Source organism: Bombina bombina, chromosome 3 (assembly GCF_027579735.1).
Source record: "Bombina bombina isolate aBomBom1 chromosome 3, aBomBom1.pri, whole genome shotgun sequence".
NCBI classification, from domain to species: domain Eukaryota; kingdom Metazoa; phylum Chordata; class Amphibia; order Anura; family Bombinatoridae; genus Bombina; species Bombina bombina.
In genome coordinates this window covers 205,502,750-205,517,570 of record NC_069501.1, presented here as the reverse complement: position 1 = coordinate 205,517,570, position 14,821 = coordinate 205,502,750, and the positions used below count along the sequence as shown (strand labels likewise).

The following is a 14,821-nucleotide window of genomic DNA, read 5'->3' as shown; positions in this document are numbered from 1 at the left end:
TAGTAAAGCCCAAATTAAACTTTCATGATTCAGATATAGGGCATCTCATTTTAAACAACTTTCAAATTTACTTTTATCATCAAATATGCTTTGTTCTCTTGTTATTCTTAGTTGAAAGCTAAACCTAGGTAGGCTCATATGGTAATTTCTAAACCCTTAAAGGCCGCCTCTTATCTGAAGGCATTTGACAGTTTTTCACAGCTAGAGGGCGTTAGTTCATGTGTTTCATATAAATAAAATTGTGCTCATGCACATGGAGTTATTTAAGAGTCAGCACTAATTGTCTGAAATGCCAGTCTGTCAAAAGATCTGAAATAAGGGGGCAGTCTGCAGAGGCTTAGATACAAGGTAATCACAGAGGTAAAAAAGTATATTTCTATAACAGTGTCGGTTATGCAAAACTGGGGAATGGTAAATAAAGGGATTATCTATCTTTTTAAACAATAACATTTTTTGCGTTTACTATCCCTTTAAAGTGATACTGAACCCAATTGTTTTCTTTCATTATTCAGAGAGCATGCAATTTTAAACAACTTTCTAATTTACTCCTATTATCAATTTTTCTTCTTTCTCTTGGTATCTTTATTTTAAAAAGCAGAAATGTAAGCTTACAAGCCAGCCCTTCTTTGGTTCAAAACCTGGGTAGTGCTTGCTGATTGGTTGCTAAATGTAGCCACCCATAAGCAAGCGCTATCCAGGGTGCTAAACCAAAAATGAGCCGAATCCTATGCTAACATTCCTGCTTTTTCAAATAATGATACCAAGCGAATGAAGAAAAATAGATTATAGGAGTAAATTAGAAATTGCTTAAAATTGCATGCTCCATCTGAATCATGAAAGAAAAAAAATTGGGTTCAGTGTCCCTTTAATAAAGTATATATATATCCACTTGCAAATAAACAACACATTTTTAAATGCTGCAAAAAATTGCCTGCAAAAAAACACCTATGCTTTTATATAAAAATTGGAATCTTAGTCACACAATATGGCCATATTCTGCATAGCCGGTCATGAACATACAAGGTATCCCAATGTTGCCTGGTCCTAACACTAAAGAACTTTGCTTTTATGGACTGAATCATTCCTGCTTTTGCTCTTCATAATAGAATCCCTCGCTGTAAATACACAAATCCATTACACTGTCATGAGCACACCTGAGCTTGGGTGGGGTGCTTTAACCGATGGAAGATGGTTAGTCTCCATTTATTTATAAATACAATGCAGGCAATTTTTTTGCAGCATTTAAAAATTATATATATATATATATATATATATATATATAAAAATAAAAAATATATTACAGTATTAGTAAATCCTATCCAGCATAATCAAATACAAACTATAGTGGTGTAAAAAAAAAAAAAAAAATGAGTTAGCAATTTAATCATTTGCAGCACTTTATAGATACAGTATATAGGTCAAATGTTACACACAGCTTGAAAGTAATAATTATGGTAACATTCCTATCTAGAGCAACAAAGTTCCAGACAGCGTGCTGTTAAGACCAAACACTTGCTAGTGTTATTGAATGGGGTACCTCTATCCCAAACTTATGTGGTTATAATTATACATGCAGTATCACCGTTTTGTAATAGGCAAGGAAATATTGCACACACAAGTATTCCACAAACTGCCCAATTCAAACGATACCCCAGTACTTGCAGCACAGGTTATTTCTGGCAACTGAACCTCCTTAAGTGAGTATTAGCAGTCAATCTGACCAGTTGCTCATCGAACCCTCTCTGATCCTCCCAGAGCTTATCACTCACTCACCAGGTTTGCGGTATCATCTTGCGGTTTTGCCGACCAAGTACACGCTTCTCCTAGAAACACGTACTTGTTGTGCTCACCGGAACATGATGGCTTCTGTGGGCTCTGGGAGGATCAGAGAGGGTCTGGTGAGCAACGGGTCAGATTGACTGCTAATACTAGCTTAAAGAGGTTCAGTTGCCAGAGATAACCTGTGCTGCAAGTACTGGGATATCAATTGAATTGGGGCAGTTTGTGGAATACTTGTGTGTGCAATATTTCCTTGGGAATTGCAAAACCAACTGAATTGCGATACCACATGTATAATTATAACCACATAAGTTTGGGATAGAGGTGGCTTGGAATTATCAATAGTGATGTCGCGAACATAAAAATTTGGGTTCGCGAACGGCGAACGCAAACTTCCGCAAAAGTTCCCGAACCGGGCGAACTGCCATTGACTTCAATAGGCAGGTGAATTTTAAAACCCACAAAAGTGATGGAAAAGTTGTTTCAAGGGGACTAACACCTGGACTGTGGCATGCCGGAGGGGGATCCATGGCAAAACTCCCATGGAAAATTACATAGTTGATGCAGAGCCTGGTTTTAATCCATAAAGGGCATAAATCACCTAACATTACTAAATTGTTTGGAATAACGTGCTTTAAAACATCAGGTATGATGTTGTATCGATCAGATAGTGCAAGGGTTAAGCCCGCTTCATAGTGACAGACCAAACTCCCCGTTTAACGCACCGCAAACAATTGCAAACAGTTCATTTGCACAACCGCAAACTCCCCATTTGCACAAGGTTGGATGCCAAGCTAGCCATGTCCCGTTCCTTGTCCTCACTGATGTCATTGAAGGTCTCTTCCTCCACCCAGCCACGTACAACACCAAGGGTCCCCGAAAGGTGACAACAAGCCCCCTGGGACGCCTGCTGTGTTTGGTCTTCCACCTCCTCAAAGCCACCTTCCTCCTCTGACTCCTCTTCTTCAGACTCCTCTCTCTGCATTGCCTCTCTCTGCGTTATTATAAGGTGTGTTAAGTAGTACTATTCCTATCAGTTTAATCCCTGTTAAGTTCCCTATCAGGGGACATGTATATGGCATCGATTTTAGGAACCGGGAGACGGAAAAAGATGTTAGGTCGGTCCTCCTACTTCAAATTTGGGGCACTGCGCGTGCAATCTAATGTGCCACCAGATAGGAGTGGTGTGTTAAGTAGTACTATTCTTATCAGTTTAATCCCTGTTACGTCCCTTATCAGGGGACGTGTATATGGCATCGATTTTAGGAACCGGGAGATGGAAAAAGATGCTTGGTCGGTCCTCCTACTTCAAATTTGGGGCACTGTGCATGCAATCTAATGTGCCACCAGATAGGAGTGGTGTGTTAAGTAGTACTATTTCTATCACTTTAATCCCTGTTATGTGCCCTTTTTTTGGTTTGGTTTATGAAGCCACAGTGCACCACCAGAGGCCAGAAAAATTAGGCATGTACACATGACTGAAAAATTAGGTATTGTTGCAGCCGCTGCTGTAGCAGCGGCCAGAAAAATTGATGTTTGTTTACCAGGCAGAAAGTGCCCTAAAACATTGCTGCTTGAACCCTAGTTGGTGGCGGATAAGTCACGCAAGTCATCCGGCATTCAGAGATAAAATACAGCAGCGTGTGGACCATTTTTAGCCCAAGGCAGCTCATCTCATCAGGCCTTTTTAAGTCGAATGTATCGCCACTGTCAGTCCTTTCGGGATCCATCCCTCATTCATCTTAATAAAGGTGAGGTAATCTAGACTTTTTTTGACCTAGGCGACATCTCTTCTCAGTGACAATACCTCCTGCTGCACTGAAGGTCCTTTCTGACAAGACACTTGAAGCGGGCAGGCCAGAAGTTCTATCACAAATTGGGATAGCTCAGGCCACAGGTCAAGCCTGCACACCCAGTAGTCAAGGGGTTCATCGCTCCTCAGAGTGTCGATATCTGCAGTTAAGGCGAGGTAGTCTGCTACCTGTCGGTTGAGTCGTTCTCTGAGGGTGGACCCGGAAGGGCTGTGGCGATGCGTAGGACTTAAAAAGCTCTGCATGTCCTCTATCAACAACACGTCTGTAAAGCGCCCTGTCCTTGCCGGCGTGGTGGTGGGAGGAGGAGGATTACTTTCACCTCTTCCCCTGTTAGATTCCCATTGTGCTGTGACATCACCCTTATATGCTGTGTAAAGCATACCTTTTAATTTATTTTGGAACTGCTGCATCCTTTCCGACTTGCGGTAATTTGGTAACATTTCAGGCACTTTATGCTTATACCAGGGGTCTAGTAGTGTGGACACCCAGTACGGGTCGTTCTCCTTCAGCCTTTTTATACGAGGGTCCCTCAACAGGCACGACAGCATGAAAGACCCCATTTGCACAAGGTTGGATGCCGAGCTACTCATGTCCCTCATCCTCAGTGATCTCACTGAAGGTTAGTTCTTCCCCCCAGCCACGTACAACACCAAGGGTACCAGATAGGTGACAACGAGCACCCTGGGATGCCTGTTGTGGTTGGTCTTCCTCCTCAAAGCCACATTCCTCCTCTGACTCACAATCCTCTTCCAGCATTGCCGCAGGTCCAGCAAGCGATGCTGATAAGGCTGTTTCTGGTGGTGATGGTCACCACAACTCTTCCTCTTCACGCTCATCTATGGCCTGATCCAGCACTCTTCGCAGGACACGCTCCAGGAAGAAAACAAATGGTATGATGTCACTGATGGTGCCTTCGGTGTGACTGACTAGGTTTGTCACCTCCTCAAAAGGACGCATGAGCCTACAGGCATTGCGCATGAGCGTCCAGTAACGTGGCAAAAATTCCCAGCTCCGCAGAGGCCATCCTAGCACCCCGGTCATACAAATAGTCGTTAACGGCTTTTTCTTGTTGGAGCAGGCGGTCGAACATTAGGAGTGTTGAATTCCAACGTGTCGGGCTGTCACAAATCAAGCGCCTCACTGGCATGTTGTTTTGCCGCTGGATATCTGAAAAGTGCGCCATGGCCGTGTAGGAACTCCTGAAATGGCCACACACCTTCCTGGCCTGCTTCAGGACATCCTGTAAGCCTGGGTACTTATGCACAAAGCGTTGTACGATCAGATTACACACATGTGCCATGCACGGCACATGTATCAACTTGCCCAAATTCAATGTCGCCACCAAATTTCTTCCGTTGTCACTAACAACTTTGCCGATCTCCAGTTGGTGCGGAGTCAGCCACTGATCCACCTGTGCGTTCAGGGCGGACAGGAGTGCTGGTCCGGTGTGACTCTCTGCTTTCAGGCAGGTCAGCCCCCTGCCGTATCCGAGATGTGGAATAGTACCTGAGGAGCTGGGGGGGTGCCGTTGATGTGGAGCAAGACGCAGCAGCAGAAGAGGACTCAGCCGAGGAGGTTATGGAAGAGGATGGAGTAGGAGGAGTAGAGGAGGTGGCAGCAGGCCTGCCTGCAAGTCGTGGCGGTGTCACCAACTCCTCTGCAGAGCCACGCATTCCATGCTTGGCAGCCATCAGCAGGTTTACCCAATGCGCAGTGTAGGTGATATACCTGCCCTGACCATGCTTTGCAGACCAGCTATCAGTGGTCAGATGGACCCTTGCCCCAACACTGTGTGCTAGACATGCCATTACTTCCTTTTGCACAATCGAATACAGGTTGGGGATTGCCTTTTGTGCAAAGAAATTTCGGCCGGGTACCTTCCACTGCGGTGTCCCAATAGCTACAAATTTTTGGAACGCTTCAGACTCCACCAGCTTGTATGGTAAAAGCTGGTGGGCTAAGAGTTCAGTCAAGCCAGCTGTCAGATGCCGGGCAAGGGGGTGACTTTGTGACATTGGCTTCTTATGCTCAAACATGTCCTTGACAGACACCTGATTATGGGCAGATGAGCAGGAACTGCTCAAGGCGAGACATGGAGTGGCGGATGGTTGAGAGGGGGCAAGGAGGACAGCAGTGGTTGACGTGGCTGAAGATGCTGGACCAGGAGGAGGATGGCGGCTTTGAGTTTGTGTGCTGCTTGTACTCATGTGTTGATCCCATAGGTGTTTGTGATGTGCGATCATGTGCATTCACAAAGCAGTTGTACCTAGGTGGGTGTTGGACTTCCCACGACTCAGTTTCTTTTGGCACAGGTTGCAAATGGCATCGTTGCTGTCAGACGCAGACACACAAAACAATGCCACACTGCTGAGCTCTGCAATGACGGCATTCTGGTGGTGGCAACAGCATGCGCTGATTGGCGTGCTGTCTGGCTGACCCAGGGTGCCGATGCATGCTGTCTGACTGTACCACTAGCTCCTTGCGATGACCTCCCCCTCCTTCCAACTCGTCTCCTCCTCCTCTCTGTCTCCCCATCTGAACTTTCCCCCTCTTCTTCTTCTCTTCTAGCGGGCACCCACGTGACATCCACGGACGCATCGTCATCATCAACCGCTTCACTTGTATCTGACAACTCAACAAAGGAAGCAGCAGCGGGTACAACATCATCATCATCATCACACCGTACGTCCATGTGTGTAATGCTGCCTGACTGAGACATATCCCTGTTATCTACATCCTCTGGCAATAATGGTTGCGCATCACTATCACTCATTTCTTCCAACTGATGTGTAAATAACTCCTCTGACAGATCAAGTGAAGCGGCTGTGGTGCTAGTGTTGGTGGTGGCGCCAGGCGGGTGAGTGGTAACTTGAGAGGTGCCCGAAGCTAAGCTGGAGGAGGATGGTGTGTCAAGGTTCCGAGCGGAAGCTGTAGAAGATTGGGTGTCCTGTGTTAGCCAGTCAACTATGTCCTCAGAACTGTTCGAGTTCGGGGTACGTGGCCTCTGAACACTGGGCATTATTCTAGGGCCAAAGGGAATCCCAGCACCACGACCATGACGGCCCCTGCGGGGTGGCCTGCCTCTGCTTGTCATTTTTTTTTCGATTAGTGGTACTATGCGTGCAAGCTACTGTGACAACAGATATGAGTGGCACTGTGCACTGGCAGAAGTTGGCAGAGTAGGCGCTGTAGGCCTGACACACACGCTTGCAGACAACTAACTGCTATTCAATGTATTACAGTCAAAATTGTATTTTTTTTTTTTTTTTTTTAAATGTACACTACTGTTACACCAGATATGAGTTGTATTGGTGTGACACTGTGCCCTGGCAGGCACTGAAACGCACATGTGTGAAGGAAACTGACTGCTATTATTTCACAGTCAAAAAACTGATGTTTTTTTTTTTTTTAAATGTACACTACTGTTACACCAGATATGAGTTGCACTGGGGTGACACTGTGCCCTGGCAGGCAGGCACTGAAACGCACACGTGTGAAGGAAACGGACTGCTATTATTTAACACAATCAAAAAACAGGTTTTTTTTTAAATGCACAATTTTTTTTAAAATAATTTAGTTAATGATAGGAATATTTATTTAGATTTATTGTAATTATATTTAAGTTAGGGGGTGTTAGGGTTAGACTTAGATTTAGGGGTTAATAACTTTAATATAGTGGCGGCGACGTTGGGGGCAGCAGATTAGGGGTTAATAAATAATATGTAGATGTTGGGGGCAGCAGATTAGGGGTTAATACATATAATGTAGGTGTCTGCGATGTCGGGGGCAGCAGATTAGGGGTTCATAAATATAATGTAGGTGACGACGGTGTCCGGAGCGGCAGATTAGGGGTTAAAACTTTTATTATAGTGTTTGCGATGCGGGAGGGCCTCGGTTTAGGGGTTAATAGGTAGTTTATGGGTGTTAGTGTACTTTTTAGCACTTTAGTTATGAGTTTTATGTTACGGCGTTGTACCATAAAACTCATAACTACTGACTTTTACACAGCTTTAATGCTTAGCTAGGGTTAGTACACTTGTGCTATGGCATAAAGGGAAGTCTGTCTTAAAAAGCAGGCTAAAAGTAAAAAGGTGAGTTATTGTGAACCTCATTTGCATATCTTACCCAGATTCCTTTGCTGCATTGGAAACAGTTTAGTCAGAGAGTTTCTGGGTTTAAAGCAAGTCTCCTGACTTGTTTAGATTTGTAAATGGTTTACACAATGGGTTTTTTTTTTTTGTTTTGTTTTTTTCTCGTCTCTCTCTCTCTCTCTCCCCACTCTCTCTCCCACTCTCTCTCCCACTCTCTCTCCCACTCTCTCTCCCACTCTCTCTCCCACTCTCTCTCCCACTCTCTCTCCCACTCTCTCTCCACATACATATATATACACACACATACATATATATATATATATATATATATATACATACATATATATACATATATATACACATACATACACACATTGGAGAGTCTGCTTTAGCTGTATGTGTCCTATGAGAGAGTGTTTGTCATTACCTTTAACAACATTTTCTAGTTTGACACACATTTTAGTCACTTTGCAAACATTTGCAGCAATCTTCTTGTATATTATCCAAAAATGTTCAGACCAAGCATAAAAATATGATCGCAAAAAGTATGTGGTATCATTGTACTGGGTCTTGGAAAAAAAAGTTTGAAGAACGTTTTGAAGAAGCATGTGTGTTGTGTGAGTGCGTGCGTGGGGTGTGTGTTGTATGAGTGTTTGCATGGTGTTTGTATGATTTGTGAAAGTGGGTGTGGTATGAAAGTGTGTGGTGCCTGTTGTATGAGAGTGTGTGTGAGAGAGTTGTATGAGAGAGTGCGTGGGTGGTGTGTGTGAGTTGTATGAGAGTGTGCGTGTGTGAAATGAGAGTGTGGTGTGTGTTGTATGAGTGTGATGTGGTGTGTGCGAGTGTGTGATTTGTGTTGTATGAGAGTGTATGGTTTGTGTTGTATGAGAGTGTGTGGTTTGTGTTGTATGAGAGTGTGTGGTGTATGTGTGTGTGTGTTGTCGGAGGATGTGTGGTGTGTGTTGAATGAGTGTGATGTGGTGTGTGCGAGTGTGTGATTTGTGTTGTATGAGAGTGTATGGTTTGTGTTGTATGAGAGTGTGTGGTTTGTGTTGTATGAGAGTGTGTGGTGTATGTGTGTGTGTGTTGTCGGAGGATGTGTGGTGTGTGTTGTACGAGGTTGGTGTGGTGTGTGTGAGTGTGTGTTGTATGAAAGTGTGTGCTGTGTGTTGTGTGTGTGTTGTATGAAAGTGTGTGGTGTGTGTTGTGTGTGTGTTGTATGAAAGTGTGTGGTGTGTGTTGTATGAAAGTGTGTGTGTGTGTTGTATGAGTGTGTGGTGTGTGTGTGTTGTATGAGTGTGTGTTGTATGAAAGTGTGTGGTGTGTTGTGTCAGTGTGTGTTGTATGAAAGTGTTTGGTGTGTGTTGTGTGAGTGTGTATTGTATGAAAGTGTGTGGCGTTTGTTGTATGAAAGTGTGTGGTGTGTGTTGTGTGTGTGTTGTATGAAAGTTTGAGGATATCTGCATCTATCTGAATCACAAATTTATATATATATATATATATATTTATTATTATTATTTTTTTATTTTTTTTTATATCTTTAAAGTTTTTGTTCTTGCTCAATATAAAATATTGTGGCTATGTGTGGGCTTTTTTTCTTGTCCTGATGATATTTTTGAGCATGCAAAATTTTGCTATTTTCTGTTTGTATTTTTCTTTTACAGATGATATTCTCAAATGCTACCTACTCCTGCTTACTAATTACATTAAAAATAATTGGATAAAATCTGTAAATATATGTATGGTCATCTAAAATTGTCTTGATACATTATGATATTAAATTGTTTAAATGCACATCTGTAAAATCCTAACAGTGAGGTTATGTTGGTAAAAGAAAAAGAAAGTGAAGGTTCAGGATCTAGCAAAGACTGAACCAGGAAGAGATCTTAACCAGTGCATGATGGTAAGAGGGAGATGACTTGATATGGAGGCCTATATTGTTGTCTAACCCAGACAGGCATGAATATCATGTGAAAGGGTTTTGATCCATGAAGGATGGAAGAAGAGGAATATAACTAGTTGACTCACCCATGTCTCATTGCTCTATGACCTGCTTAAAGGGACATTGAACCCCATTTTTTTTCTATTGTGATTCAGATAGAGCATGAAATTTTAAGCAACTTTCTAATTTACTGCTATTATCAAATTATTTTCATTCTCTTGGTATCTTTATTTGAAATGCAAGAATGTAAGTTTAGATGCCAGCCCATTTTTGGTGAACACACTGTGTTGTTCTTTCTGATTGGTGGGTATATTCACCTACCAATAAACAAGTGCTTTCCATGGTTCTGAACCAAGAAAATAGCTTAGATGCCTTATTTTTCAAATAAAGAAAGCAAGAGAATGAAGAAAAATTGATAATAGGAGTAAATTAGAAAGTTGTTTAAAATTGCATGCTCTATCTGAATCCCGAAAGAAAAAAAAAATTGGGTTCAGTGTCCCCTTATGGTTAACTTGAGGCCAATATACCAGGGCTAAGACACCTGTACTTAGAGAAAAGCACAACACAGGCCTGCAGCCACAAACTAAGAAGCAGAAGTTCCTAAATTAACTTAAAGGGACATTAAACCCACATTTTTTCTTTCATTATACAGATAGAGAATACCATTTTAAACAACTTTCTAATTTACTTCTATTATCTAATTTGCTTCATTCTCTTGATATTTTTTCCTTAAAAGCATATCTAGATAGGCTCAGTAGCTTCTGATTGGTGGCTGCACATAGATGCCTCATTTGATTGGCTCACCCGTGTGCATTGCTATTTCTTTAACTAAGGATATCTAAAGAATAAAGCAAATTAGATAATAGAAGTAAATTGGAATGTTGTTTAAAATTCTATGCTCTGTCTGAATTATGAAATAAAATGGATTGGGTTTAATGTCCCTTTAAAACTCATTCATCTAGGATAAATAACAAGCTCTCTTATTATGCAATTGTTTGGGTGGGGCTGCACACGCGAGTACTTGTGCAATCATAAGTTCAAGCACACAAGTTGCCTTTTTGAAATTGATGTTTGAATATGTTATCATAAGATCATATCCAGATAAAGTGTAACTGATAAATAAGATATGCTTAAAAACGTGCAGTTACATGAAAATCATATAACAGAATGCTCTGGGAAAATGACTTAGCATCTGTCATTACATATGTTACTTTATGGACAATATTCAGCAGGATACTGTTTTGGCTATGTTGTAAAAATATCTCAATTCCAAAGAAAAAAGGACTGGTTCTCTGCTTGGTAATATGGAGACATTTGCTTATAGATCTTACAAGTACAGCAATGCTGCAAACCTAATTTTTGCAGTGGAATAAAAAAAATACCTTTTAAACAATCACTTAGGGGCCTCATAATACTGATGATGTGCCTTATAGAATCTCACAAGACAAAACAGCTTTAGAGAATCAGACCCATGGTGACAGCCATGCACCCTGTTGCAGTGCATTACAACTCCAAATAAGCATACGGCTAGTAAACCAATCATGAGTGGAATACGTACATATTCCCGTCACCACTTTGCAGCAGTTAAATATGTAGATAAGACATTTTGTTTAAAAATAAAATGTATTAGAAACACAGTAAATAGACTCAACTTTTAATATGATTTGTAGAATAGTGTTGAATCAAAATGTTACTTTTTAAATTAAACTTACACTTTGTTTGATCTTTTTATACATTCACTTGCAACATTGTTTTTAGTTTAAAGTCTATCAAAAAGCTAAAATTAACTGAGCAGTGCATTTAAGACAGGCATTTTGTTGGTTTTGTGCATGCACAATTAGGTTTTCAGCCAATACTTAGGCAAAGCATTGTTATAAGCACACTCTATATAAGACATAATGTCTTGGTTCATAAAACCACCCCTTCCTTTTAGATGAAGAAAACAAAAAAAAGGTAATAGTGGAAAAATTAGATGAATTAATATTTGCAAGAACATGTAAAAAAAATAAAAAAATAAACCCTTTACATTCTGGAATAGCTGTGATGCTTTAAAATAATGGAACATATTTGTGCCCCTTTAAATTTAATTTAAAAATACCAGCACTATACTCAGACCTTTTGAAATCAGTAATATCCTCTCTGTCTCAAATAATTATTTCCTATAACAGTAGATGATTTTATATATATACACATATACATACACACATATACAGTATATATTTGAAGCAAACTCCTTTTATATATATAAAACTTAGAAAATATAAATGTCTTTGATAACTGTGCCTTTTAAGCATCAACTATCTTTATTTAAAAAAATCCCACACATTTATTCTTACCTAAGATTTTGTGAATCAAATACTCTGTTCAGGTCAGTGTCAATATATCTAATACATTTCTCCACAGCTCTTGGGTTGGTAATAAATGGTCTCACCTCCATACCACGCCTTGCAACCTCCTCTCCATGTTTTAACCAGTGTTTAACAAGAAAGACCCCTGATAACTCATTTCCATGAGTGCCACCAAATATAGCAACTTTACGCACAGGATGGATGGCAGTGCTGAAAGCCATGACTTGAAAATGCTACAACAGAGAGAAGTGTAAACACAGAATGAAAGCAGGAAGATTACCATGAAAGCAGACGATTCCTAATAAGTCCTGAAAAGGTTTTCACTTCTGTGTTTTGTGAAAATGTTTTACTTCTGCATTTTAGTAAAAATAAGTTGAGAAAACACAAATAAATTACCTGTTCAATCTGTAAAATGCAATCTGTCTCCTCTGAGTCTATTTGAACAGCTATTTCTACTAAAGGCTTCTTGAGTCTGTACTAGTAGCTACTAACTTATTGCCCTTTGAAACTTTTCCAAGAACAAACAGCTCAGCACTTGCAGAAAAGAAGCAAACACGCCTGTTACTCACCCCAGCCATAGGTTTTTTTTAAGGAAAAGCTCCGTAGCAAATCTTGCACTGTGTGTGCAAACAGGCTGATCATTGGTCTCATTAGGATAGCTTCAAAAGTTAACTATTGATTAGAAGTCCTGTGAATAAACAAAAAAAAAGCAGTTTGTGCAGTTTTTCACTAACAGTAAGACACAGCAAAAAATAAAATAACATGCAGCTGTCATGTGTTGTAATAACCACAGAGTTTCTCTCTCCCAATTACTTGTTTGCATTTTTGCTGATGTTTAAATTTCATCATTTTAATTTTTTCAGCATTCTGCAAGTAAACAAATCATTACACATAGATAAATATCACAGGCTGTCTATCAATACCCTCCTCTCTTATGCTGGAATTACCTCGCGTGAACTCTCTCAGTCCCCTTATGCTGGAATTACCTCGCGTGAACTCTCTCAGTCCCCTTATGCTGGAATTACCTCGCATGAACTCTGTCAGTAACAAGAAGGAAATACTATAGGAATTACTGTATGGTGTTTGCTGACTGCTTATACTGAGCATGCCCTGACAGAGAGCTCTGACTGGCTTTTCTTTGTGCTAACCTATGTACCACATATTGCATGCCTGGTGCTTTTTTCATTTACATTCTAAAATTTACTGGATTTAACATATTTTTGTAGCTTTAACCGTTTAAGGAATAGGAATGATTTGCAATATAAATACTAAATTATTTTTCGCGATTATGTTTATTTTTGATTAATACAAAAAAGATCTGTTTTTGTTTTATTTTATACTAGTGGTAAAGCCCGTGTACATGGGCCAAAATGTTTAATGAAATACCTATCCTATCCATCTATCCCTATCCCTCTGTACCTATCCTTATTCCTCTGTCCCTATCCCTCTATCTCTGTCCCTGTCCCTATTCCTCTGTCCCTAACTAGGGTTGCCACCTTTGACCACACATCTAGGCATTATAATAATAAATAAAAGACAAAAAATGGGTGAAAAAGGCTGCAGCCCGTATTTATTATTCAAATTAAATTAATTTAAACTTTATTAAAACAACAATAACACTTAAAGGTGCTTGCCCTAATTCACATAACGTGCCTTCCACTGGCGCTCCACCAGGCACGCCCCCAGCCATAACCTCTCCCCATACATGAGGAGGTACCCACAATAATTATTTAAACTTTCAGGCTAGCACCCCGCAACAGCTGCGACAACCACTTACCAAAAAGGGGAGGGAGGGAGGGCCACTTTCTTCACAGGTCTTCACTCCTGCTCTGGAAACCAACGAGTGAGCAACGGCTCATTAAACCACGCCCCTATGCCTAGAGTGAGGTCATTGGCCCCTCCTCACATAGGCATTCATTCGGCGCCCGATTGGCCACACATCTAGGCATTATAATAATAAATAAGAGACACGGACACAGAAAAAAATGGATGAAAAAGGCTGCAGCCCATATTTATTATTCAAATTAAATGAATTTAAACTTTATTAAAACAACAATAACACTTAAAGGTGCTTGCCCTAATTCACATAACGTGCCTTCCACTGGCGCTCCGCCAGGCACGCCCCCAGCCATAACCTCTCCCCATACATGAGGAGGTACCCACAATAATTATTTAAACTTTCAGGCTAGCACCCCGCCACTGCTCGAACTACTTTCGAGCACAAACCCACAGGGCTAAGGCTTTTTTCACCCCCTCGCTAATATTAAAATTAAAAAGATGTAGTCCAATTTCATTAAAGTGCACACCGTCTTTTAAGAAAAAGCATCTACCAGATTCTCCTTCAAATTCCACTTGCCGAATTCCAAAAACCCCCATTCTGGACACAAAACTAGTGATCGTCCTATTGACCTTCTTTCTAGATGAATCCAATCTTTTTACATCCCATGCTGATCTCCAGCACAGCCTGCATTCAATGTCAGACCACACCATGATAATGCAAGGAAATAATTCCCTTAGCCTAATGACATCCCGCTTTATCATATCAATCAAACTCTTCTGTGCCATGAAACCTAGGTCATTACCTCCTGCATGAACAATTAAAATATCAGGAAGATGAAAAAGCCTAGCCCAACTAATAACCTGACCTAATAACTGATCCCATTTCATGCCTCTAAACCAAACCATTTAATTAAAACTTGTTCAGCAGAACAGCTAAGTTGAATCCCTGACTTTTTGACTGAAGCCGCTTTTCTTGCCCAATAAATATATGAGTGGCCCACGATCCAACAGTGAAGAGGACCTGCTAAAGCAAAAAACTATCACACTAAATCTGGCCTAACATATAAC

General features: G+C 40.8%; 1 protein-coding gene and 1 long non-coding RNA gene across 3 annotated transcripts in view; one reads left to right on the top strand and one right to left on the bottom strand.

The window, feature by feature from the left end:
• Nucleotides 1-12,390, top strand: part of LOC128653044 (uncharacterized) — a 52,472-nt gene extending 40,082 nt beyond the window's left edge. The window contains exon 2 of the long non-coding RNA XR_008401330.1: nt 12,030-12,390. This is a non-coding gene — a long non-coding RNA (uncharacterized LOC128653044). The remainder of the gene's footprint in view (nt 1-12,029) is intronic.
• The window catches only part of ASPA (aspartoacylase), an 87,959-nt gene extending 74,889 nt beyond the window's left edge, over nt 1-13,070 (bottom strand). Inside the window, exons 1-3 of one of the 2 annotated variants that reach the window (XM_053706090.1) lie at nt 12,922-13,070; nt 12,544-12,662; nt 11,963-12,207 (exon numbers count right to left, since the gene is read on the bottom strand). In XM_053706090.1, coding sequence (XP_053562065.1) covers nt 11,963-12,207; nt 12,544-12,552 — 254 coding nt within the window. In that variant the 5' untranslated portion in view covers nt 12,553-12,662; nt 12,922-13,070. The remainder of the gene's footprint in view (nt 1-11,962; nt 12,208-12,543; nt 12,663-12,921) is intronic. The other variant, XM_053706091.1, reaches the window with a different exon arrangement.
• Nucleotides 13,071-14,821: the final 1,751 nt, after the last annotated feature.